This window comes from Phaenicophaeus curvirostris, chromosome 5 (assembly GCF_032191515.1).
Source record: "Phaenicophaeus curvirostris isolate KB17595 chromosome 5, BPBGC_Pcur_1.0, whole genome shotgun sequence".
NCBI classification, from domain to species: domain Eukaryota; kingdom Metazoa; phylum Chordata; class Aves; order Cuculiformes; family Cuculidae; genus Phaenicophaeus; species Phaenicophaeus curvirostris.
In genome coordinates this window covers 35540586-35553611 of record NC_091396.1, presented here as the reverse complement: position 1 = coordinate 35553611, position 13026 = coordinate 35540586, and the positions used below count along the sequence as shown (strand labels likewise).

The 13026-nt window shown below is 35.0% G+C and overlaps 1 protein-coding gene across 3 annotated transcripts in view; it reads right to left on the bottom strand.

The window, feature by feature from the left end:
* FMN1 (formin 1) overlaps positions 1–13026 on the bottom strand; it is a 186915-nt gene that overhangs the window by 98330 nt on the left and 75559 nt on the right. For all 3 annotated transcript variants that reach the window (XM_069858209.1, XM_069858210.1, XM_069858211.1), the window contains one exon: positions 10678–10739. In XM_069858209.1, coding sequence (XP_069714310.1) covers positions 10678–10739 — 62 coding nt within the window. The remainder of the gene's footprint in view (positions 1–10677; positions 10740–13026) is intronic.

Below are 13026 nucleotides of genomic sequence, written 5' to 3'. Positions count from 1 at the left end.
AAACTCAAAACAAAGAATAAAACCCCAAGCACAATCTATTCCTTTCCTCATAACTTCATTATAGAAAAGATTTTTCTCATACTGACAATATAATACTTGCTTCAATTATAATTATTAAAGAGAAAATTCAGACTGCAGTTATCCTTGTCAAGGCAACATATGGGAGAAGTTCCTACACATACATGGGTGTCTTTCATAACTTCTATCTTAGTTTGACTAGGAAGCTTCCAATTCTGCAGATACTATCATAAAATTCAATGGTAAAAACAGAAGACAGTCTTTAAATATTCATCAGTCAGATAAAATTTAGAAGAAAACCCAACACTGTGGTCATAATTAGTCCTCTTTTCAACATTATAGAGACATTTATGCTACCCTTACCAGATAAAGATACCAGTATGCTTATAAGATATAGCTTACAAACTCCAGAGATTCTACCTGGATATACAGAAGTATAACATCAATTACAGAAATGACTCTGTCATTATATGAAAGACTACTTTAAACTAATGTGTACTACATGCTAATTATGCATCACCACATTATTCTATATGTTCCATTAGGGAATTTCAAGAAAATATTGCACACACAAAAAAGTGTTAAAAATCAAACCTTGGTCACTTACTTAAAACATAAAACTATAACTTTAGTTGCCAGAGCAACTGTAATTTTCTCCCTCTTCATCAATGTTTTTATGTAGTGCAACTACACAAAGACTTTCTCTTGGTCAGAACCAATATCTCATTCAGTGAACACCATGAGAGTTATTCAAGACAAAAATTAAAAACTGTATTATGAAAAAATTGCAACCTTTTAAGACTTCAGTGTGCTGTAGTTTAAAAGTATATAACAAAGAAATAACAGAATCTCATGAAGACACACAACAGTATCATAGTAAATACATGATAATGCTGACCTGGAAAAGCAGATTCCATATTTGCTCAAATTGCAAAGTTCCTGCAAGATGAGTCACAGGTCATTTTAGTCAATGTTTCTCAAATGGTAAGCAATGATATATCTTATTTTCTAAGCAACTATCTTGAGATTCTGGGATCTAATTTATAGTCGCAGGGCAAATTAAAAATGAACTGTGAAATGAACATATATATAAATGTCAGCATCCCAATAAATTTGTTATACCTTAGGCCTACGTCCATAAAATATGAATAATAATAATAATACACGGCTATCTGAATACACATTGTAAAAATTTATACATATGAAACATTCTGACAAATTAAAGCTTGTGACACTGGAAAAATCCACAATGAAACTATCTACGTTCAGATCACATTTTGAGTAATAAACAAGGGAGGGTATTATTCACCGATCAACAAAAATAAAATCAAATACTGAACAAATTGCATTCATTCTAGAATACATATTCTGGGGGAAATTGTTCACTTATAAGTAAACTTGTATTGTGGTGCCTGGATCCAAGTTTCTGCAATCTATTACCTATAGTTTTCTGTCTTAACTTCCAGCCTACTTCTTTACCACCCCAGCTGGCAAGTCTCATTCTAGGATCTCTACTCACCATTTTCTACCGGAAGTTCTACCTCTCACCCCTTGATACATCTTTCCAGTTTTTGTAGTCTGCTCCAAATTCCAGCAGCTTTTCTTTCTTATTGCCTCATCATCAAAAAGGGGGTCAGGAGTCAAGGTCCTAGCTTTCTGTTTCAAAGTATCCTCGAAAGAGCAATCTCCAACTACAAGAGCAACTTGTGGCACCCATTTATCAGTGGAACTTAGTTTTGCCCCTATGGTATTTTATAATAACTTTGGTGGCTTCGGTATCTTGGAAGGCATTGTGGAAATGGCACATTAAAAACCTGGTCAGTACCAGAAGACGCAACAGGTACAATGAACACTAGATTTGAAAAGTCAACAACTGCCAAAATCCAAAGTCTTCACTGAATATGAGAAAAAATAATTTTGTTTCAAAAGTTTTAACTTCCAATTTCAGATAGATTTTCTCCTTTATCAGCAAACTGTTCATCCTTGCTATGTTTGTCCCTGTTCTAAAACCAGGAATATTAGAGCTAGAATTTTTAAACTACAGAAAATTATGTATTTCATTTGGAGAAATGGCTTACGATTATTAGATTCATATAAACATCGGGTAGCAAATTTCAAAAAGTTGATAATTTTGGCAAGGAGGCATGGGATACATGTTTTCAAAATCAAAGTAATAAGATAATGTTGATAATACTTCATTTTTTAGTGGCTTTTATAATCCCATTATCATATTTCTCTTAATTTCTCTTGCAAACAATTGTTTCCTACGTTATAGAGTTCTTCTAAATTTGCCAAAGTAAATGTCGTCATGCTTACAGTTTGTATTCTACTTTATTCTCCTGAGTGCATAACATATTTACTCAAGGAGATAGGATAAAATTTCACGAACTATGATAACTTGCAGAGTCTTACAACAATTTTTTTAAGAAGAGTTTCATTTGAGGCTTAATTAAGCAGAGGGTTTTTTTCAATGTGTCTAAATTTGAGCATGAGCTCAATCCTGCTAAAGTTTTAAGGCTACAAATTATCTTACTGATCTGTACCCACATTTTAACTACACAATACCATATCTATGTCCATGTACTGAAACAGCATTAAAGAGATTTTTACTGTGTTCAACATACAGAATGTGGTCTGTGGTAATTTCTTAAATAAACAGGAGAATCCTTGGATCAACATGTGGAATTAACAGCATTCTGCAGCTGACAGGAATTCTAAACTATCCAAGTTCTTACAGTCAAATTGTATTGATTAAAATAATAGAGCAGCAATATAAGACGTGGCAAGTACCAGTGAAAAAAAACCCCAACACAAATAAAGAAAAGAGTCTTCCTGGATATTCAAGCTATCTGATAAGAAAACAAAGATAATGTACACATATGATTAAAGAAAAATAAGGATGAAAAACACTCATTACATCAAAAATATGGAAAAAAAGAATGTCAACGGGGAACAAGGGGGAAAATTTTGCTTAATCTAAGTATTACTGCACAGCAAAGATAGCTGTGATAGATCAAGAATTTGATCATAGAGTATGACATGAATATAGGCATTATAATATGCAAGTTTTTAAAATATAATTAAGCACTGAACTGGGGAATATCTTCACACACCATGAAGAATTGTTCCAAGCTTCCTTTCTGAATGTAGATTCAGTTGTCAACAAGTGGTTCCAAAGAGATTAAAGCACTTCTTGCTAGCTCTTTATGTTCTTGTATGCATCCTGTAGAAAGTTATTGTTTTATTGGTCTTGTCTTTTGCTGCTGTCCCCCAGTCTGCTACTCCACCTTCTCTAGCACTGGCCATGCAAATTACAGGGTGATTTTAATCCTGCTGAGATTTTTCTGTTTAATGAAATACATACTTCAAAGATAATCTTGCTCCCATTGACTGGAAACTGTAGGAGTACTGAAATTGATGTTTTAAAACAATTTCATAGGACTTCAGTCTCTTCTTTCTCCTATTTTTCATGCTTTTCTCAATCTTTATATTTTCATTGCCTTGCACTGCCAAAAGGCTCTGCACTGAACAGGAGAAATTCCTTTATGAGCACAAAGTAGCCAAGAAGAAGATTCATAAAGATGCACGGTATACACACAATGGTGAAGCCATAGGTTTAACAGCTAAGCATAAAAGACTGAAACATTTCAAGTTAGGCAAGACTAGTATCGATAATTAACCACAAGCTGGGAGACCTTCATCAGTAACACCACATGAAATGCTTAAAAGCCTGAACAGCTCATTAGAAAAGACTGACTAATAAACCCTTGCTGACCTTGGCTGCTCCTTTGAGCTGCAACTCCATTTCACTAGAGAGAAGCATACATGACACTTATTTGATTCTATTTGTGCATGCTGGGATGTGAAAATCCAGTGAAGAACACACAAAGCAGCTAGCCACCTTATGGTTGCATTTCATCTTGTAAAGGTTAAAAATAACAGTGTCAGCATCCTGAAGCAATTTTATATCGTCAAATGTCAGTGTATTACCCTCTTCTTAAGTGTTGTTCTGTTAACTACCGTGGAATATCAAAATCTAACACTATTAGTTACAGGCCCCCGCATTTTAATAGATTTCAAAACATAATGACTACTGAGACAATGGAAATCCCTATCCTATGCAAGAATTCACAGATGCACACACAAAACTGAGGGTGGGGGAGGAAAACCCCAAACAACAAACCTCCCAAACTTCTTTTTTTTCCAGAAAAGAATTGTGAAGTTTCCTACCTAAGAGAATCCAGTTTCAATTTTTCAATTGGATCTGCTATAAAAAAAAAAAAATCCATTTTGTCGTAACAGGCTACCTACAAAAGAGAAAATTCAGACAAATACAAGTATTTTAAAATGTTTTGATTTGGTGTTAAAACATCTATTTCTGATGTTTTTATAGAAGAGGTTTTTCTGAGAAGCATTCTGGCATAAAGCAGCTTTCACAGTATTCACCTTTGCCTTACACAGCTGAATTACAAATTTCAAAATGTAGCAAGGAGAAGCAGCACCTTTCATTACACTCATGTTATAATTAAAGAGCAACAGAAGCACACTGACTGTGAGAGAAAGTAAAAGTGAAAGACACAAGGCCAGGAAGGGATCCGTGAAGCATGAAACATGTTAAAACAGATTTTTAAAATAATGAAAAGGTAAAGGTTTATTACTTCCCTCAGTAACTGAGAAAATCTTTTTATACATTGTGGTCTCATTAAAAAACAAAAATTAATAATTTTGAAATTATCAGACAATTTTGACTGGTGCTATGGCTTTTCCTTTCATATTCTTTCTTCCTCCACATTTTTCAACGTCTTTTTTGTAGCACTTGTCTTTAATATCAATTTATGATAAAAAATTGTTTTCAAAATTAAGCAAGCTCTTCGGTGTTAAGGAAACAAGTTCCACCCACTTCTACATTTTAAAGTCTAAACGGCTCTTGAAACCTTCACAAAACTGAAAAATGCAAACATTACTAAGAAGACCACAAATACCGTGATAAATACCCCATGATGCATTCTTCTCTAACTGAGTTCATAATGTTATAGACAGTTCAACTGCATTACTGTTCACTGCTTCTTAGGTTTCATTAATATGTTCATATGTTCATATAAGCAATTACAGGTATTTTTCTAAAGTTTGCAGTAGGAAACTTCAAGAGATGTAGAATTATAATTTTGTTATGTAATAGTCATTGTATAATTTACAGATATCTGTATTTTATATTTTATTTTTAGCAAATATCTATTACTATTTCTTATAGAGTACATTATATAATGTGCATCAGATGATCTATGGTAATATTTAAAATGTGATTAATGGCTAAAGACACTATTGTTCTCAGTTTGAGAACATGTAAAAGATGTGGTGGAAGCCTAACAATCTGCACTGGAGAGAAAGATCCATGCATAAGGTACAGAGTTACTAGATAGCTAAGGACTTTGATTACATATCTCAAAAGCAGTATTAAACTTCTATGCAACTGAAGATGAAGGGATATTTGCTATCCTTGTTCTAAAAGGAAGAAGGAGAAATCAGAAGAAAGGCTCTAAGTTTTTAAGTCATTTTATACATTTAATTTGCAGGAAAAAAAAATGCTGCACCACTGTGCAGCTATGTGTTGGAGTAAATATTAAACACTGCAATTAGAATATTGCCTTTGAGTCAATTCCTTTCAGAAGTCAGTAGGCCCGTTAAAATATTTGGATTTAATGTTAACTCGTTGACATCTACTTAGTTGGTTAGTAGACGCCGTAGACTTGGTTCTATAGAGGAAGGTTTATATTATTTTATATATTTATTTATTTATATATATTTATTTTTATATATATATTTTTATATATATATTTATATAATATTTATATATTATATAGAAGAAGGTTTATATTAAAGTTGTGACAACTACTGCTTATCTATTTAGCAACTTCGATTCTAGTTCCATAATGTGCACGCTAATTTCTGCCCTAAAACTAAGACTCTGCCAGATCCACAGATAGTGAGGGAACAGGAGGTTCCCACCACACATACTCCCACAGTTTAGAAGGAAGTATGACATCGACGCACATTGAGAGACGCTAAGGAGTGTTCAGGAGCTTTTTCTGAAAGCCTTTGCTGACACCTAGCGGCAAGAGCAGGAAGAGTAAAAAAACCACAGCGGAGAACAGAAATAGGTTAATATCCTAAAAATGCATCATTCAAATTTTTGTAAATAGTAGGTGAAAAATGAAAGAAATGCTTTGAACACAGCAACTATCAAATATAGTTAAGGGTAAGTGGATAAAATCTAAGTATTTATCTTTACTATATTACTGTTTCTAATGATTATCTTCATGTGGAATATTCAGTTGAATTATGTACATTAATGAACCCATTAAGAGATATTATGAGTTATTCTGATTGTTATGAATATGATATGGTACATATTAATCGATAATTGACTCGGTGTAACAAATGCTGTAATCTTTAATATGCATCCTATGTGACTAGAATAGATTTCAATTTACATCAAAAAAGGAACAAAGCTTCAAGTTACTGTAATAACAAGGAGATGGCAATGTAAAATAAATACATTACTGTCATTCACCTCTATCCAGTGATTCTTTTACATCCTTCAAGAAGGCTACATTTGCTGGAATTTCAACTATCTACAGAATCAGCACCAATTCTTTCAAACTGGTGGTATAGGTAAAGCTCTGGTTTTACTTTGGGTATCCCATATGAAGGAAATGAACATAGCAGTAACAAATCTTAAAGAATAAAAATTCATTAGGAATTTAATTCACATAGTCATGAAAAATATAACTTCCAGAAGAAATAAAATGGAATAAGTTATTACGTTAAATCATGACATAATTTTACTTCCCTATATGTTCCCATATGAAATTTTGTAATGTAAAGTTCTCTATGTACAGCAGTATCTAGTAATTAAAATTATTTATTTTAAGATACATCTTTCCCTTCCTTCAAATAACGAGAAGCCACATGAAAGAGAGAATACAGACAGTCTGGCCTTCTCTAATGCATACCATTTTTACCAGTACAAAAGCTGGTAACATATAATGAATAAAAATCATGTCCATTTCTTGTTACAGTTAAATATTGTAGTCCAAAGTGATTTCGGGGAAAAGCAACAATTTTTAAATTAATCACAAAACCCAGGAAAAATTCTTCTGAAATTAAAGACAAAATAATGAAGGCTAACAACAGACAAGTGTTCCAGAGAAATAAACAGCTCTAAAACAACTCTACAAACAAAAAGGATGCATCTATGATGGGTCACATTCCAAGACAAGGAATTCATTGTCAAGGACATACAGAAAAAGAACAGGAACACTACTCAGATGGCATAGCATTCAGAAGTCACAGACACATGTGATACTATAATTTACTCATCAGTATTATATACCATAACCTGTGTGAAAGAACAGGAAACCCTTAAAACCCTAATTGCTGGAAATGGTATACTAGGACAACATTTCTCAGTAATTTAGTCACTACGCATATTTCATGAACCTGATGCCTTACGACAGGTTGGGCCGAGGTCCAAGAATCATGCTGTTAAGGAAAGGACATGAAGGCACTAGTAGTAGAAGCAGCACTGAAGAGACAGTGAAGACATTCAGACTTGCCAAATCAAATCCAAACCAAAACAAAAAGCACCATACAGGTAGAAGGCATTACCCTTACACTCTATATTTCTTACATGTATTTTCTAAGTACCCACTGTTGGTCACTGCTGTTCACAGAATCACAGAATCACAGAATAACCAGGTTGGAAGAGACCCACCGGATCATCGAGTCCAACCATTCCTATCAAACACTAAACCATATCTCTAAGCACCTCGTCCACCCGTGCCTTAAACACCTCCAGGGAAGGTGAATCAACCACCTCCCTGGGCAGCCTCTGCCAGTGCCCAATGACCCTTTCTGTAAAGAATTTTTTCCTAACGTCCAGCCTAAACCTCCCCTGGCGGAGCTTGAGGCCATTCCCTCTTGTCCTGTCCCCTGTCACTTGGGAGAAGAGGCCAGCACCCTCCTCTCTACAACCACCTTTCAGGTAGTTGTAGAGAGCAATGAGGTCACCCCTCAGCCTCCTCTTCTCCAGGCTAAACAACCCCAACTCTCTCAGCCGCTCCTCATAAGGCATGTTCTCCAGCCCCCTCACCGGCTTCGTTGCTTTTCTCTGGACTCTCTCCAGAGCCTCAACATCCTTCTTGTGGTGAGGGGCCCAGAACTGAACACAGTATTCGAGGAGCGGTCTCACCAGTGCCGAGTACAGAGGGAGGATAACCTCCCTGGACCTGCTGGTCATGCCGTTTCTGATACAAGCCAAGATGCCATTGGCCTTCTTGGCCACCTGGGCACACTGCTGGCTCATATTCAGTCGGTTGTCAACCAACACCCCCAGGTCCCTCTCCTCCAGGCAGCTTTCTAGACAGACTTCTCCTAGTCTGTAGCACTGCATAGGGTTGTTGTGCCCCAAGTGCAGGACCCGGCATTTGGCCTTGTTAAACCTCAAAGGTTGATAGGACACGTGCTTCAACTGGCCTTTGGTATAGCAAGTTTTTATGTCCTTCATAAAATTAAAATCCACATTACATCTGATGAATCAAACAGAATTCTGTGCAAGGTCTCCAGTAAGTTATGTAATTCCAACCTGGTATTACAAAAATCTTGTTTGAATTATCGCTTGTATACAATAAATGTTAAGTATTATTTTTCAGAATGAACTATTTTTCTGATCACCATGATGTAGACTTTATGCTTTTCTGCCGCTACCTAAAAGGTCTACTAAACATTCTCACCACCCTTTCTAATTTTTAATTTGAACTACATAGTAAAAGATGAAATAGTACCAAACATGAAAATAATTGCCAAATGCATGAGATACAATAAAACATGATCCGTGGAGCATTGCTGCTAAAAGTGTATAAAACTTATACTAATCAAGGACAGCTAATATTTGCATTCTAGCTCATTTCTAATTCTATTTATATATACATTTATATATAGAATGGTGAGATTTTATGGTACTGAAAGTGAACATCACAATTTCACTTTTCTGGAAGCAACCCACTCACTATTACCTTACTACTAAAAAGATAATATATAAACACAATTAATCACTAAGACACAATGATATTTGAGGAAAAGTCAAATAATCCAGACAGAAAATAATAACCTGATTTTAAAGAGAATGCTTATACCATTCAAAATTATGAGAAGCAAATAAATGGATCTACTTCTCCTCCAGTTTAGTCTTATGGAAAACAAGATGTGCAAGATGAACGTTCTTTTAATGAAAGATTAAATTGGAGAGATGTGGGATTTTTATGGATGCCTGCCAGTACCTATCTCCTCTGCTCCTGTTTCCAGGGTTGCTAAAGATGCACAAACACAGTTTTTTTTCTCAGCAAGACTAGGTATTCTCTGAAATAGCCTCTTAAAATCCCCCTTGCATCCATCTACTGTTCTTGTGTAGGAGAGTTACACTATTCTTTGTAGGAGTTACTATTAATAATATTTATTGTACATTATTGTTTTATTTACTTTAGTGCTAGCTTGCATTTCCTTATGATGAATTTTAAGATACGCTGCACACAGCAGACAATCTTTGCCCCTGTCCTGTCCACTCCACAAGCTGCTAACATCATTCCGCCCTCGTATACTCAAAGATCTTCCTGAGGTTTCTTGTCTTCATAGGTTTTACCTCCATTATGCCCTAGTCTTCATGCACACACCGAAACATAAACACTCTGTATAATACAAATACTGTACTTATGCTAGCCTGATGATTGCTATATGTTATCTACCTAAAGAAATGGGCAATGTATCAATATAGTGGATTATCAGACTCCCCGTGTTGGTAAACTTGGGTTTTTTTTCAATTCTGTTTGACTTAACGATGACAAAACATGGAAATGTTTTGTACTTGGAGATTTATACTAAGGATATATTTGAACGTAGTGCAGCTATGCTTCAGAATATATCACAGTTGGGAAAAAATGGAAAATGTTGTTAATTTTTCTTTAACCTAAGACTGCTCAACAAATTCACCTTAAGTTTTACTGCCATTAGAGTTCCTGCTTTTACGATAAAACAATACCTTGTCATACTTCTCTTTGCTTAGCAGAGTCCATCATGCCAAGGGAAAGTGAGTGCCAATATTACACTGTTATTTCTGATTTTGACAATTAGACAGTTGGTCAAGTTTACACTCATGACACCAGCCATCAGTAAAGAGTGTTCAATCCAGAATTTCAGAGAATCACAAATGTAATTACCGTGCTTATTTTTCAGTCTGAAATTACGAAAATCTGCTCCTACAGAAGTATGTTTCACTGAAGAAGAGTCAGTAGTTGAATGCCAGTGACTTGATATAATAATCAACTGAAAATTACTGCAATGCTGAGTTAGAGGGAAGAATTTTAAGAGTACAACAATAAGCAAAATTACAAAGGGGAAACATGTGACACTACTTTTGGCATCATATATGAGTGTATGTATGGATTTTAAGTAGATTAATTTAAACTGAATTGGCAGTCAGTCTAAAAAAACTTTTAGAAAGAAACAATTAAATTCTTTATATTTGATGGAAAGTGTATGCTTGCGTTACTTTAATCTGTAAAATGCAGTAGAATCAGGAAAAGAAAAATCATTACAGATTTATACCTTTAATGTTTCAATTTCTTCTTTGTGTTCTCTCTTTAAATGCAAAATGGCAGCTTGGTACTCTGTAAATATAAAAAAGTATATTTTATTAGAGTCAGAAAACAATGTGCCATCTTCAGCATAGTATATGTCACAGAACGCCACTGGGTCCAGAATGCAGATGTAGGCTCTCAAATAAAAGAACTTCTAAAATGGTGATGGAAAAGCAAATCTGAACACAGTAATTAGCATTATTTTCTAAGATCATGTGACCAGATTTTCCATATCATTTCTGAGAGGAGAGGATAAAGCAAAGAGGTCTTGTGCTGAGCAGGGAAAATGAGAGCAAGACTATGTCAGCCTGAAATAACAAGTCGGAACTTTGGTTTTGCTTAGCTTTGCAGATAAATTTAGAGCTGACATGATATTATGACATACACGTATATACACATACACACACCTGAATTCTAATGAATTAATTACAATTATTTAAATTGATCTGTAAACATACAATTACTGTACAAAGACAAATGGGTAAGACAGCAATCAGAAATACAAATGAAGACCTGGAAAAGTAACCAACAATAAGAGATACAAAGAATTTTGTCTTAATTCCATCATATGAAGATTAATTACACAGTTTAATTACCTTCACAGGGTACTAAATAGTTCTTCCATTTAGTGAGAATATAACAAAATCCAAAGGTATAATAAAATTGAAAGCATGAAACTTAAAAGTCAGAGAAATTTAAATCAGAAATAAAAAAATGAGGAGGCTGGGAATTGATTACACAGGTTTAGTGATGGCTCTAATGTTAAGGTGTAGATTTACCAAACGGACCTCACGAACCTGGGTCTCATCCTATAGCTTCCCTCAGTCAATACCATGGCTACACATGGGCAGGCAAAGAAAGAGAAGACCTTTCATTAGGTCTTTATAAAGTTTTAAGAGAACCCTGTCTTCTGTAAGACATTGCCCAGAAGTTACTACCCTGTTAAACAAGAAACTGGAGTTCATTCTTAGACCATCAAAGCCCCACTTCTATCTGCTTCCAAATCAAAATTAATCCAAAAGTGTATTTTCAGTTCTGGCTTGGCTTCTGCTTCCTTGACTTAAAAAGGAACCAAACCCTAATTTAAACAAGGCTTGAAAGTAGTTCAAAGACTTTAAATTTTACTGTCAGTGTTCTCTAATACTAAGGGGTTTGTATGGTCCCTGGAACAACAGAACCAATAAAACAGCATTATAATATCAAAGAATGGACCAAAGCACCAGATCAGTAAAATATTCCAGTAGTTAGGTGCTTCCCCTCCCCCCCTTTTTTTTTCTTTTTTTTTTTTAGCCCCCCTTTTTTTTTCTTTTTTTTTTTTTCTTTTGAGATCACGTGAAGGAAAGTGGAAAAGAGGAAAAGAGAGATAACCTGATCATTACCCTGAAATCTGTATGATTTGGAAGCTTTTAATACAAAGCTAAGTTTTTCAAACACAGGTGAGACTATATGCAAGCAGCTGAATCAATATACAAAATCAAAAGGAATAGGGATTGAAATTTACAAGACATAAAATAAAAGGTGATTCTAACTAGTGATAGTACCTACCTAAACTTCTACTTCCTCTCTAAGGGCCTCTACTTAGAGCTTTCCAGCTGGAGAAAATAGCCTGACTGTTCTACTGGAATCACAACTGGTTAGGTCTACAGACTTGTTAATTCCCTTGGCTGGTTGATATTGCCTCTGGACACAGGCTCTGCTTATCCATTCACCTAAACAGGACTTAACAAAACAGCTGCCTCAGGCTTCCAGAAAAAGTTGTGACCCTTCTGGTGCCTCAACCAGTTAAGTACTCACTCAGTTTGCAGGGCATGAACCTTAGGAATAGCCTGACTTGAAGTTCAGCTCTTCTAGGTCTCCTGACAGTTGAAGCAAACAATAAGTTTTGAAAATGCTGCATACAACCACTTCTTAGTTTGGCTAACAGAATTATACAGATCTACAGATTTATCTTAACAGAAGATCTGCTTTCTATGTGGTATTGCCCAATGCTTAACATTCTTTAGGATTTGGGTAAGAGAGCCATAGTTCACTGTATACTGACATAGACCTGCACTGGCACCAAAATCAGATTTTTTACCTTGTCTACCTATTCTCAGCCTTCTGTTGATTATTTTCTTATCTCAGCACAAATGTTTGTGCAGTTAAAGTATGATGGAAGAACACTCGAAGATGAAACCTAACACAACATAAAAAGTTGAAGAATTGTTAAAAAATTAAATATATGCCATTTCTGTGGCAGACGTTTTGCAAGACATCATCATTTTAAGTTACTGAAGTGGGCACATGTTTTTCATTATTCCTCATAGCTGAAAGCTTG